Source organism: Podarcis tiliguerta (assembly GCF_965153285.1).
Source record: "Podarcis tiliguerta genome assembly, chromosome: 6".
Classification (NCBI taxonomy): domain Eukaryota; kingdom Metazoa; phylum Chordata; class Lepidosauria; order Squamata; family Lacertidae; genus Podarcis; species Podarcis tiliguerta.
In genome coordinates this window covers 19,071,993-19,085,744 of record NC_139539.1, presented here as the reverse complement: position 1 = coordinate 19,085,744, position 13,752 = coordinate 19,071,993, and the positions used below count along the sequence as shown (strand labels likewise).

The window sequence follows — 13,752 nt, the reverse complement described above, 5'->3', positions numbered from 1 at the left end:
CAGAACCGCTCATGCTGCCCTTTAAAAAACAAATGTGTGAGCAAAATTCATAGTTTTCACTATGCGCTGTGTTTCTCTCCTGAATCTTCATTGAGCTTCATTTCTAGACTTCTGAGAAAGGGAGAAAAGCTTTTCTCTATCCACACACATACATCCTTTTATTTATATGCCACCTTTCCATAGTTCAAGCCATGCTCAAGGAGGCTTGTTGTTGTTTAGTCGATTACTCGTGTCCAACTCTTCGTGACTCCATGGACCAGAGCACGCCAGGCACGCCTGTCTTCCACGGCCTCAAGGAGGCTTACATAATTACAAACATAACAAACGTTGTCGTAGACAGTAAAACAGCAAAAGTACCCATATCCTAGCTAAACAATTTCCAATGAAATCATAAGAAAATCTAAAATTGATGCAAAAAATGAATAAGAGCAACAACATACATGCACCTAAGTAATACCTCAGCCCAGGGGTCTGTTTAGTAGCCTCAGTCAGGCTTTAGCAGAGTCAGTCAGGGCCCCAAACAGTCAGCCTCAAACTTGCTGAAATCCTGGATAAATTGAGAGTTTAACAGTGGAATTCTATGCATATTTACTAGAAGTAGGATTCACTGTATTCAATTATTAGACTTACTCCCGGCTTCAGTATGCACTGGGTTGCACTCTCAAGCCACTGCCTAAGAATAAATCAAAAGTGCAAGTCAGGTAATATAATCAAATAAAAATTTGTAGAGGGCTTTCCATTTACTCCAGTGATATAGATTGTACCTATGCAAATATATCTTGTTTGTTGGTTATTTAAGTGCTCAACAAACAAGCAACTGTGCTATCTGGGAAAAAGACTTGGGTCTTCCTGGTCTATAGTCAACATTTACTCTAACCGCTAAACCCCATTGCCTGTCAAGCTTGATGTGATGGTGAGACAGTGAGACCTGTCACAAAGCGTGTACTGTTCAGGTTTCTGTATTTGTCAAAGGAGCCAATTTCCTTGAATTTGAAACATACCATTCCAGTTCATTTTAAAAACTTGATGTGTGCATTATTCAGGCCTCTGTATCCAGACCTCAGGACTTGCTCCAAGCCCCACCTGTCACTGCCACCGCTCCATGCCCCCTTCAACCGCTTTCGCCTAGTTGGAATGTGTTCTTGGACTGCAATAATGGTTCTTGCCTGAATGGAGACATGAATGTGTAGAAACCTCTGACTTCTCCATGTCTGGAATGCAGCCTGCTATACAGACTCATTCTGTTCTGCCCATGCACTAGCATGTGGCCTATGGAAAGGTATGCAGTTAAGGACAGAAGGTCCCAGGCCTTTCTTTCCAACTCTTCACTGACAGTAAACTAAGATGATGGAGGCCACAATCCCAGGAGAAGATCCCCTGCCAAACATCTTTAAACAAGCGTGCTGTTGCACTGCTCTGCTGATTCCAATGGGGCTTTGAACGAGCAAACTTTCCAATGCACTGGGCTCAGAGTCTAGTTCTTTCTGCCTTGTTTTCCTAAACTCTAATCCAGAGGCAATAGGATTCCATGGCCTACACACGGTGACACCCTGACCTTAAACACACACCTTGATATGCATGTAGTAGGGCCAAGCACCTGCAATGTAAGAGCGTCTTGATGATTTCCACCTCGAAAACATATGCATGAAGATCTTCATCTGGAAGATCTGTATCTAAAATGGTTGGTGTATATGAAAATATTGACAGACCCAAATGAAGGTGAACGGTTTAAAATACCCAAATGTGGGAAGTGTTGAAGGCAGTGTTAGTTAGAAACACTTCACACAGAAATTATTCCCCCCCCCACTACATGCATGACTCCTTGCTAAAACTTTCTCCCATAAATCAATTGATTAAATGTTTTTTTTCACATCATGGGCATGATCCAAAAAGCTGCACAGCTACTTACATGCAGCAAAAGAGACTCTGGGTAGTACCTGACAAAATTATACTTGGATCAGAGCCATTACTTAATTTTAGCCATATTAGTCAGCAAATATCAGCAAAGGAGCACATTGCAGCAGTTTTATCCTTGTGAGCTGCTGCTAAGATGTCTTGCCCTGATGAAGGAATTTAATACCAAAATGTCTTAGGCACAACAATTTTTAAAGAACCTGCTCTGTTCCGCCCTGCCCCCCCACCTCCTCCTTTTTCCCCCTCTTTTTTTTTTGGGTGGGGGGAGGTTCCAGTCTGAGCATGACTTAGTTGGATAGCATTGGGCTTTTATTGCTCAAACATTATTTGCACTGCAAACCACTTTTGGAACAAAGGAGCCGAAAAAGGCACTGAATCTCTTTTTATACATGACTGCCACAGCTAGAGTTGTATATGCAAAGAAATGGAAATAAAAAAAGAGGTACCCAGGAAAAATAATTGGCAGAATAAAATGATAGAATACACAGAATTAGTAACTATGACTGAAATAAAGAAACAAGGATGAGTCACAGATAAGAGATGAGTGGAAGTGTTCTGGAGAGTATCTTAGAGGGTACAACTGTCAATATAACCTTCAGAGCAGCAGATAGCACTAAATAAAGGAATATTTGAGACGAAACGGATTGGAATAATAGAATATGCAGCAGACAAGAGACTACCTAAAATGCTATGAAGAGATGGACTGGTAAGTCTGAGCAAAAGGGATAAATGATGGATACTGTATGATGTATATATAAATTGTAAAAATGCATAAACAAAAATAAAAACAATGAAACTAAGGAGACTTTATGAGGCCATTTATGATATAGTGAATGTGTGCAGGAGAAAGAAAAAAGAAGAATTCAAAGAGAAAGAGAAAACCCTACCCTTTCCAAACCCTTTTGCACCTAGTTGGATACTTAACCTTTAATGTAGTCGTTGCAATATCCAACTGTGGCCGACAGGAGTCCCTGTTCACCTAAGGAACGGTAAGAGACAATGGCAAAATGTATCTATAGTATGACTGATGCCAAAGTTGCAGCTGTACCGCCCGCAGTCCCAGATCTCCGATGTTAAGAATGACGAGATTGTGTTAAACGGCCAACAAGAAAAGCGATCCACTTTATAAGCCATTTATCCCCTCCAAAGAGAGTTAGAGGATGAAAACCAGACAGCAAGTTTGATAGAAATCGAACTGATTTTCATTAAACGATTTCTAAAAGGGGTACTGCAAATACCATTCCTACTCTCCTTTTGACAAAATAAGAGTGCCTACCCCCACATTTATAATGAATGTTCTCATTATGGTGGTACGGTGTTTTATTCCTTTTACAGAGTTAGAGGAATAGGGTCTTTTGGGGATAGGGGGGTTGCTCCCAGATCCATCCTTGTCAACAGAAGTCCACATGTCTTCAGCGGCAAGGAGAACCTATTTTCAGGTCCACAACTGGTTCCCAAGTTATGGCTGTCTGTGAATCGTGATAGCTTGTCCACTTCTGCATGCAACAGTCTTGAGTCCTGAAATGCAGTCTACATGGGGCTACCCTGGAAGACAGCCCAGAAACTGCAGCTGGTGCAGAATGCTGTTGTCAGGGTCCATGTCTGGGACTTTTGATACTGTGCCACATTGCACTCACTTTGTAGGATCACTGGCTGCTTATATGCTACAGGGCTCAATTTAAGGTGTTTGCCATACAAAAAGCCTCTTCAACTTGGGACCTAAAAGGTGCCTTTCCTTGTATCAGCCAGCCAAGGTTCTGAGATTGGCAGAGGGGTCCCTCCTTGTCCCACTGGCAGGTACCACTCTGTGTGGGGATGTGAAATTCTTATAACGTGACCTTACAACTCTTTGTAGCACCATATTCATTTGCATGTTAAAAAAAAGAGGAAAACTATCACCTTTTGGCCCTCCAGACTTAGTTGCCCTATTCTGGAATTCCCTCACCCTGGAGGCATGGATGGTTGTATTTTCAATGTGTTTCTGTTGCTTGTTTCTGGGAGCCAGTGTGGTGTAGTGGTTAAGAGCAGTAGACTCGTAATCTGGGGAACCGGCTTCGCTTCCCTGCTCCTCCACATGCAGCTGCTGGGTGACCTTGGGCCAGTCACACTTCTTTGAAGTCTCTCAGCCTCACTCGCCTCACAGAGTGTTTGTTGTGGGGGAGGAAGGGAAAGGAGAATGTTAGCCGCTTTGAGACTCCTTAGGGTAGTGATAAAGCAGGATATCAAATCCAAACTCTTCTTCTTCTTCTAATTAAAACATTTGTGTTCTCACAGGCTTTTTGAAGCTCTAGTTATATCTGCATTCGGTTATTTATATTTTTGCCGCTTCCTGATATTATCTGTATTCCCTTTCTATTGTCGTCCTGTTTTTGTTGTTAACAATCACCTTGGGACTTACACCTCGTGGGGAAAAGTGGTTTATGGATTTAATAAATAAAAAATGCTTCCTACAAAAAAATGCAAATGGACAGAGACTTATAAACAGGTAGCTCAGTTTATTATCTTTTAATGGACTGCAGGGCACAGCTTATCCCCAGGCGGGTATGTTTAGCCTGAATAAGCAGAGATTGAGAGGAGATACGATTGCCATCTTCAAATATCTAAAGAGCAATCACCTAGAAGATGGAGCAAGTTTCCTTTCTCTTGCTCTGGAGGGTAGGACCCGAACATTCAACGGCTTCTAAGTTACCAGAATGGAGATTCCGACTTAACATCACAAAGAACTTTCTGACAGCAAGAACTGTTTGACAGTGGAACTGTTTCCCTTGGGAGGTGGTGGACTCTCCTTCCTGGGAAGTTTCCAAGCAGAGGTTGGGTGGCCATCTGTCATGGATGCTTTAGTTGAGATTCCTCCATTGCAGGGAGTTGGACCAGATGAGCCTCGGGAAACCTTCCAATTCTACAATTCCATAATGGTCACACACCCATCCAGGAACTGAACATCTACAGCTGCTTTATACTGAATCAGACCACTGGTCCATTTAACTCAGTACTGTCTACACTGTCACTGACTGACAGTGGTTCTCCTCAGTTTTAGGTTGAGGTCTCCCAGCCCTACCTGCTTCTGCATGCAAAGCAGATACTTCAATCCCTGAACTGTCCGGAACATGCAGGACAAGTGTTGACAGCCATTAGCCATCTTATTTTATTAAGTCATTTTTATTGATTTTCCAATAAAGATAGCCAATCAATATATCCACATCATAATCTGATTTTTTAAAAAAAACCTAAAAAGAAAAGACCAAATTGTAGTCCAAATTGTAATTATTAATTTTTCCGGGCTCCCCGTAGTCTGGACCTCTGAAGCATATCTCCAAATCTTCAATCCTACCTCCTCTCGTTTTCATATTTTCCACATCCTGATCTTAACACTTTAAAGTTCTCCGTCCCTGGCTCTATGATTCTCAGTCATGTCAAAAATCATATATCCTTTCGTCTGTCGAATACAGCTTTATTTCTGTATATTTTCAACTGTATTTGCCAGCCCAGCTTTCCCTGGCTCCATTCCAATCTTCCAATCCAGGCTGTTGTCCAAGTCTATCATCTGAAGTTTAATGACGCAGCGACTCCCAAGTTGTTAGATCATTCCAATCCAGGCTGTTGGATCAGTCATCTTAGAGACCCGTCTGGCAGTATCAGCTGAATGCAAAGGTAAATAATGCCTTCCCTTTCATTGGGTTATTTTATTTGCCTGGAAGGTGTGTTGATTATGATGACAAGTTTTTGTAAATGTAAAAGTCTATGGTATTGTTTTAACTTAGCTCAGTTGGTAGAGCCTGAGATTCTTAATCTCAGGGTTGTGGATTCGAGTCCCACACTGGGCAATTTAGGGGGTTGGACTAGATGACCCTCGTGGCCCCTTCCAACTCTATATGAATTCACTGTTTTGAGGTTGAAGGGAGTTTGCTTTGTGAACTGCTTTGGGATTTTCTAACTTAAAGTGTGGTTCATAAAGGAGCCCAATAGACAAATATTTAGAAGGTCACACCATTTCTAAAAAGAGAGCGAAAGATATCATGGAACCTGTTAATAACAGCAAGATGGTTCAGAAGTGGTAAACTGTCCCAGATGCTACTGGCCTGCAACTCCCAATGGCCATGACAATCAGTCATGTTGGCTGAGGTTGATGAGAACTGGGAAGTCCTGAAGGCCAAAGGGTGATATAGGTAAAATAAAAATAAAGCACACAAAATGTACACAGTGCCCCAAAGGGATGGAAAGGCTTGGTTATAAGAATTAAACCATAAGCAATACCTCTATTTTATCTGTAAGTTAACCGTGTTTGGCCATCAGATTTATATTAAGAAGTAAGTATTCAATGGGAAACTTGAGTTAAATCAACCCACTGCAGCACAAATATCTACATTTCTAATTGTTCTGTAGAGGCACAGAGTTCCACAGATCTACCCTGATGGATTTATTTTCTAGAACACTGACTTTTCAACAGTATTCTGTGCAAATCAGGAAATCCACTCACAGCTTCATGGGTTTTGTCAGGATCAGCATGATATATTAAATTGCTCTCTGATTTGTATTTGCCTGCTAGAGATGAGGTTGCACCCTCAAACCACAATATAAATAGAAATTGCAAGGAGACTGAACAAATGCAATTAGTATAATCGAACTGCTTTGTTATAAATATATTATATACATTCAGACCACATTAAAATATTAATCCATGTTACACCAAAAAGATTAAGGCTTTATAATATTTACATGAATGAGCAAGCACCTTTAAAAAATACACGCCATTAACCTATCCCTTTCTAACATATAAATCATGTGCCCAATTTCCTAGAGCTACTTTGAACAATGATTATTGGAAGAGGAATCATACTGAAAGGAATCCCAACTGCTGAACACTAAACAACCTAACACAAGCGACTTTTATGTTTGGACACTTGCGCAGAACACGTTCTGCTCTTCTTCCCAGGTTGCTACCAAGTCAGTTGCAGGCTTATACAGCAACAGTCTGCTCAGATATCAAGGAAGTAAAAACACTTGTTTATTTCAGGAGACAGACGACAATAAGGATCCTTATCCACTAGCAGAACGAGACTCCCAAATGTTCTGTTGCACACCACATAGACTAAGACTGGACATGATAGCAAGATGAAGCAACTGGAAGGTGTACCAAACATTAAATGTATTGAAGTGGTGACAATTTCATAAACTTCCCTTCCCCTCTGGCTGTTGTTTTTTTCCCCATGCAGTTTGAACCTGCTCCTTAAAAACACAGTGCTCGCCTGCTTATCTTCATTATTCCGCATTGGTCTTAACCCTGTTTTCAAAGTGGTAATTCATGTTGATACAACACATTTTACTGTGCCAATGACATATCTTACTAGAAAATGGTGCATTGTCTTCTCCAACTAATGGCTTTTGAGACTCAAGGACGAAAATGGTCAACATCAGCAGATGTGGCTAACAGAAGGTGCTCCGTACAAATGGGAATTAGCCATTTGCATTTTCAAGTATTATTTTGAAGAGTGAGTCCTTTAACTGCAGTCTGTTAGCACTTTTTAAAAGCATTGTGCTTTAGTCCATTATTTCTTTACAAGTCTTTAATTTGGCTGATGGCTTTTTTTCTTTTAAAAATATTGGCAACAAGTATAAGGACTGCAGAAGCCTGGCAAGAGTTTATTTTATTTTCTGGGCCCATTTCATGTCATCTGCTCTCGGTTTTTCTCCGGTCAGTCCTTGAATGATAATCTCGAGGAACCTCCAAAATCTGATTTTCTCCAGCGGGTAGTTGAGCCAGCCTGGAAAACGATAGAAAGGGAGAATGCAGTTGTAAATGAAGAAGTGCAGTTGTAGATAATTGAATTAATTAGTTTTAAGATAGTCTAATAAAAAAGTAAAATGCAAGGCAAATGATTATTTGGGTCATTCAACAGGAGCAGTGTGTACCCCCATCTTATGGAGGTTCAGGTAGAAGCAGGTCACCTATGTCAATCCCATTAACTTCAATAGGATTGGCTTCAGGTAAGTGTATAAACAATTGCACTCTAAAGCTTTCCACCTATATGGGAGCTTTATTTTTGAAACTAAAAGTGTTCAACACAGCGCAAGTCTCATTAACCGCATTTTTAAGGGCTACTTTCAAACCATGCAAACTGTCAACCAAGTTTGATTTAGTACAGGGTTTCCATACGCCAACCAGCTTATTCAACTTTTACACACAGCTCCTGTTCAACCAGCATGCATTTGTAATTAGTTGCTACACGCCAATGAAAACTGGAATGCCAAGTCCAATTTTGAAGAGGTGATGCAAAAGCAGCAACTGATCCCCTTTAAAATTGGGAACATATTGCGGTAGCTGCGTCAAGGGGAAAGAGGTGTTCCTGATACACTCTGCTGCTCTCCCCTTGCAGGGAAAGTGAAGGACAGGAAATGTGGAAAGATAAACTTTGCAGTTAGTTGAGGGGACAGAGCTCTGGAGTCGCTCAACATCTCAAATCGGAATCTGGCCACAAAGCAAATTTTAGTATGACAAAATTAAGAGTAATTTAGACTGGGCTGGAATGAGTGTTAGCTGTCAAAATACCAAATGCCACAAGCCATCAAATATAACAGTCCATTGAACATCAGGTGTTGAATATCACTGAATGCTAGCTATCAGATATAAACCCTGGAATCATGTCTTGTTGTCAAAACATAGGAAGATCAAGTGTCGAAACAATGATACCCAATACCATTTATTTCATGTCAAAATTTTCAAAGGAATGGGCGGGGGGGGGGGCGGAATGTTGGCTCCAATGGTAAACCATTGTGGTTTGATTTGCAAGTCCCAGATTATGAATGTCTTAAGTGTAAAAGTATTGCTGTAAACAGTAATTAGGACTGTAATTAGTAATTAGGACGGTAACACAGATGTGATTTAATAAATGTAGGGATTCCAAACTTTCACGGGTAGCGCTCTGCTCTGTGCAACCTCCCTCATTCCAGCACCAGCTCCCTGCACGCATTAAAAAGTTGACCCTCCAGACCCAGGCAAGGCGCTAGAGAACTACCGCTGGATGAAAACATTAGCCCCACAGTTGTGTGTACTCAAAGAAGCACTTTCTGCTCACAAACATTTTTATATACAGTGATACCTCAGGTTATCACTGAGCGGGAAGGTAAATGGCGTTTCCGTGTGTGGCTCTGGCTCGCCAGAGCAGCTTCATCACGCTGGCCACGTGACCCGGAAGTGTCTCCGGAGAGCGCTGGCCCCCGGCCTCTTAAGTGAGATGGGCGCACAACCCTAGAGTCGCACACGATTGGCCCATATGGGCAGGGGTACCTTTACCTTTACCTCAGGTTAAGTATTTAATTCGTTCCGGAGGTCTGTTCTTAGCCTGAAACTGTTCTTAACCTGAAGCACCACTTTAGCTAATAGGGCCTCCTGCTGCTGCCGCACCACCGGAGCCCAATTTCTGTTCTTATCCTGAAGCAAAGTTCTTAACCTGAAGCACTATTTCTGGGTTAGCGGAGTCTGTAACCTGAAGCGTATGTAACCTGAAGAACCACTGTACAGTCATACCTCGGGATAAATACGCTTCAGGTTGAGCGCATTCGGGTTGCGCTCCGCAGTGACCCAGAAATAACGGAGCATGTTACCTCTGGGTTTCGCCGCTCGTGCATGCACAGACGGTCAAAATGATGTCACACGCATGCGCGGAACCGGCGAAACGCGACCCGTGCAGACGTGCTATCATGTCTTATGTTATGTTCAGGATGCAAATGGGGCTCCGGAACGGATCCCGTTCGCATCCCGAGGTACCACTGTATTTACTTCAATATTATATATTCCAGGGTTGCTTACCAGATCATACATAACAATTTTTTAAAAATTGGATAGAATTGCAGTGTTAAAACAACCAGAAATGAAGAGCCTGGGGGGAAAAGGGTCCCCGTTTGGTGCAATGGGAAGCTGATGGTTATACTGAGTCAAACCACTGGGTCCATCTAGCTTAGCACTGTTTACATTACAGTGGCTCTTGATGGGCTCCGGGAGTTTTTGAATGCAGAGAGCATATGCACTTCCAGTGGGCAAAAGCGCCTCCTCACCATGGCAGGTGAACATCCCTGAAGAAGGGGAGCTCACAGCAATGACAGTTCTCTCCGCAGTCGCTGCCTGCCTCATTCCAAAAAGGTGTCGACACCCAGAAGAGGAGACTCGAAAAAGATCGAAATGTACAAGCAGGCTCGTGTTGGAATAGCAAGTTGCTAATGCACGTGTAGGATATATCCCCACTGATTGGTCCCAGTCAGCAGCTCTGGTTGCTGGCGTAGCTGAAGTTTCAGATGGCAGCTGCACAGGTGATGCATTACAGGCGACCGCCAAGAGTTTGGGTAACTGCATTGCAAGCTATACCTGTCCAAAAGGAGTCATAGCAGGTGCACCAGCCTTAGCTGGTGGAAGGCACAGTGTACCATGGGGGGGGGGGGGAGCAGGAGTAACTGTGCTGACAAGCCTATGTGCTTGATTCCAGTAATGGTCGCAAATACCTGGGGGCTGAGCACATTTGCCCTGTTCCTTGACTCTTAACATTTTTCCACATGTTGCATCTGGCTCCAGCTGGTGGGTTTCAGTTTCAGTTTTTTTTAAAAAAAGCAGAAAAAATAGAACCCATAAGCCTGAACTCTGCTCATCAATGAAAGAGGAGCTTCACTTCTATTTACCTGTAGTAATACAGAAATAAGTTTCATGAGGAGACACGTGATGGATCCGGTGGTGTTTGCGTGGCAGGATAACGTGCCAGTCTTGCAGGAAGATAACCCAGCGAGGAAGACCAAAGTAGGTGTGAGACCACTTGTGGATCTGGTTTGTCAAGGTTCCAAATATAGCCAGGGCAAAGACGTAACACTCCCAAGGGCACGATTGGTGTAATGCTTCTAGAAAGGGGGGAGAAAAGAGGGAGTAGGATCTACATGACTCTCACTGAAATAAGCTGGCAACAGAAGGTGCCAAGACACATAGGTCTCCCCCCCCAAAAAAAACACCCCCCCCAGAACTGTTTCTAAATTTTGGTTACATTTAAGCAGTTCATTGTACAACACCAGAATAGAGGGAACTTTGTCTGATTCAACAAGCCAATTATTGATAAGGACATGTGTTGTTTACCACTCAAGACTGTATTGTTTTCCCATCCCACTTTGAGGCATTCGGCACTGTGAACATCAGGGCACATTTGCCATGCCAAGCGTGAACTGACCTTCAAGTTCAAACTGATAGGCATTTAAGTTCTACTTAACTACGCCAGGAACATTCTCTTGGGGTGCTTCCAGATGGGCGGTTCATGGTGGGATGGGTGCTCCCAATGCAGGCCATTTTTCCAGTGTCTGCACAACATCTCTGGTGTCAGAGTATCCGTCCATATTCCAACCGTTAAGCTTCCCAAGGAAACCCCAATAAACTAAAAACGAAAGCAAAGCACTATTGCCCACAACCCATTTGTGCTAACTGATCAACCCGTTAACAATATCAAGCCCCATTCTGGAAGCACCCTTTCTCCATCCATGTTAAGCTACTCATAAAATAAAAGAATTGTGTTGGATGTTTGATTACAAGCCACATCCTCAGGGTAGCTCCAAATAGGCTTTGTTTTGCTTCCAAAGCGAAAATGATCACAATATCTCAAGGTAGTTATCTTTCCCATTCTCCCTTTACTAGTGTAAGACTTGCTAGCAATTAGAGGGATGCTTTGGGCCACCGCTTTTAGTATTTGGCTTGGTTCACTCACCAGATGCATCTTTTAACATGGGTGCATATTACAGATTACCTTTGCTTCTGCCACAGTACACACTAGATGAAGTGGTTCCTACCTTCAAATATCAGGTTAAGACTAGGTTGATGTAAACCTTGCAACTTATGGTTTAAATATTCTAGAAAAATCTTTGAAATGGTGGCAAGTTAGTTCTCATGCCACTCTACTCCTTTACTAACCTGCAACTATTTTTTCTTGCTCTGACACTATACTGCTCCACCCACAAAGATAAAAACTACTGTAAACCACTTCTGGGTTCCTTGCAGGGGCTGAAAGGCAGTCTGTCTCACAAACACATTCAGCCTTCTCAGCTGTTCTCGTATAAACAGCTACATTCTGCCTGTCTCTTCGGAGGTCAAAGGCCTATTCACTGTACACCGTGGAAGCTGCAAGTCCAGTTTACCCATGGATTTATAGTCACTTACCTGGTGATAAAGAAACCAGTTTGTAGGCCATGTTTGCCAATGGAACTACCGTCAACATGCAGTTATCTCCATTGGTCTCTATGAAGTCATGTCTTGTAATTGCTGTTGGGTCAATGTGATGTTCTCTGAAAGGTCTGATAAAAGCCTTAAAAAGTAAATACAGGGGGCAGGGGAGATGTCTGTCAGTCTTTGAAGTCCATAGCCTGCACAAATTTTTACTAGATACCCCTGCCCACAAATTACCTACGTAGTTAATTTAGGTCTCAAAAAGAGACCTACCAACCTGGCCTGTCACCTGGAGAGAATTCTCTCTTTCCACAAGCAGACAACTAGTTTATTTTCAAGTTCTAGGCCACAGTGACTTGGGCTAGGAGAACAGAGGTTATTCTCTCCCCATACTGAAATATGGTGGGCTTGCCTGAGGCTGGAAGTGCTGGGATGCAACACAGCTTGAACTAGAGGCTGATGTGTCTGCATAGGAAAGAATAGAGAGGAACCTCCAAGTTTCCTAGACTGTCCTTTCTGACCCAGCTTGTGCTGACCTTCCCCCAAGTGCTACTCATATTCATAGGCTGCTGATCTCATTTCCTACTTGCTTCTTCACCCTCAACTTGGTAGAGGAGACCTCCTTTGTGTTTCGCCTGTTGCGATACAACAGCAAGAATGGCTCAAGGCCTCTCCACCTGAGATAGACAGAACTAGCATCTTTCCTGTGAAGCATGCATTTCCTGTAATAGAGCTTTCTTACTTTCCCAAACTCTGAGTTCCAGATTAAACCCAGGGTAGAGTGTGCTCCTCCAGCAGGGATACAGTACGGTGTTAAGGTGCAATTTCTGCTGGCTGTTTTAACGCCAAACGCGCTGTGAACTCATGGCAGAGGTGAGATTTGAATGCAGAGACTCACAGGTTACAGATAACTCTTAAGCACTGTTATTGGCCTGAATTCAAATGTTAGTGTCTGTATTTATAGGTACAGTGTGATCACCATGCAAGCGACTAGGAGCTGGCTTAGCACCACACACACTGTAATCTCAAAGTTAGCAACAGGGCATGTCACAGGGATGGCTATTCAATATATCCTGGCTCGCTCAACCTAGAACCAGTTTAACCTAGGGTTACACGTCCTTTTTGCTGTTAAGTACACCAAGCTTATTAAGATGGGATAAAGTGGGGAGCAGGGAAGGAGAAAGCAAATGCCGTCTTTCATTAGTCTGATCAACAGAGAAGACACTTGCATTAGTCAGCATTACGACAGCAAAGAGTGAAGTGAGCATGAACTGTTAGTACCAAAAGCAGATTGGTAGATTAGGGGTGGGGGAGAAAGCACAAGCTGTGTACTGCAGATCTCAGTAGCAACACTTGCTTGTTTTCAATAACACTAATAAGTCCCAAACCGGTCAGAAGACATTCTGCATGTGCTCCTGTAATCTTATTCCAAAAGATACACATCTGAGTAAGTTGTTTTGATCTACGTTGGCACATGACAATTTGCCATTACGCTTTAAGACGTTTGAAAGCATGAGGTCCTGCAACTTTGGCCAGATACAGATTCCAAACCCAGACTTTAGGAATGTGTTTTGGGCTCACGGGGTTCCTCCTCCCTTTGCGTGATTGGATTCCCTTCTTCCCTGGTTTGCAGTTAACTAAAGTTTGCCATGAAA

The 13,752-nt window shown here is 42.7% G+C and overlaps 1 protein-coding gene and 1 long non-coding RNA gene across 2 annotated transcripts in view; one reads left to right on the top strand and one right to left on the bottom strand.

Moving 5' to 3' along the window:
* The window catches only part of LOC310680449, a 421,426-nt gene that overhangs the window by 340,234 nt on the left and 67,440 nt on the right, over positions 1 to 13,752 (top strand). The gene's annotated exons all lie outside the window — the stretch shown is intronic.
* LOC310680387 (plasmanylethanolamine desaturase 1-like) overlaps positions 6,540 to 13,752 on the bottom strand; it is a 32,932-nt gene continuing 25,719 nt past the window's right edge. The window contains exons 4-6 of the mRNA XM_083447076.1: positions 12,092 to 12,236; positions 10,582 to 10,794; positions 6,540 to 7,676 (exon numbers count right to left, since the gene is read on the bottom strand). Of these exons, the coding sequence (XP_083303202.1) occupies positions 7,555 to 7,676; positions 10,582 to 10,794; positions 12,092 to 12,236 (480 nt within the window). The 3' untranslated portion in view covers positions 6,540 to 7,554. The remainder of the gene's footprint in view (positions 7,677 to 10,581; positions 10,795 to 12,091; positions 12,237 to 13,752) is intronic.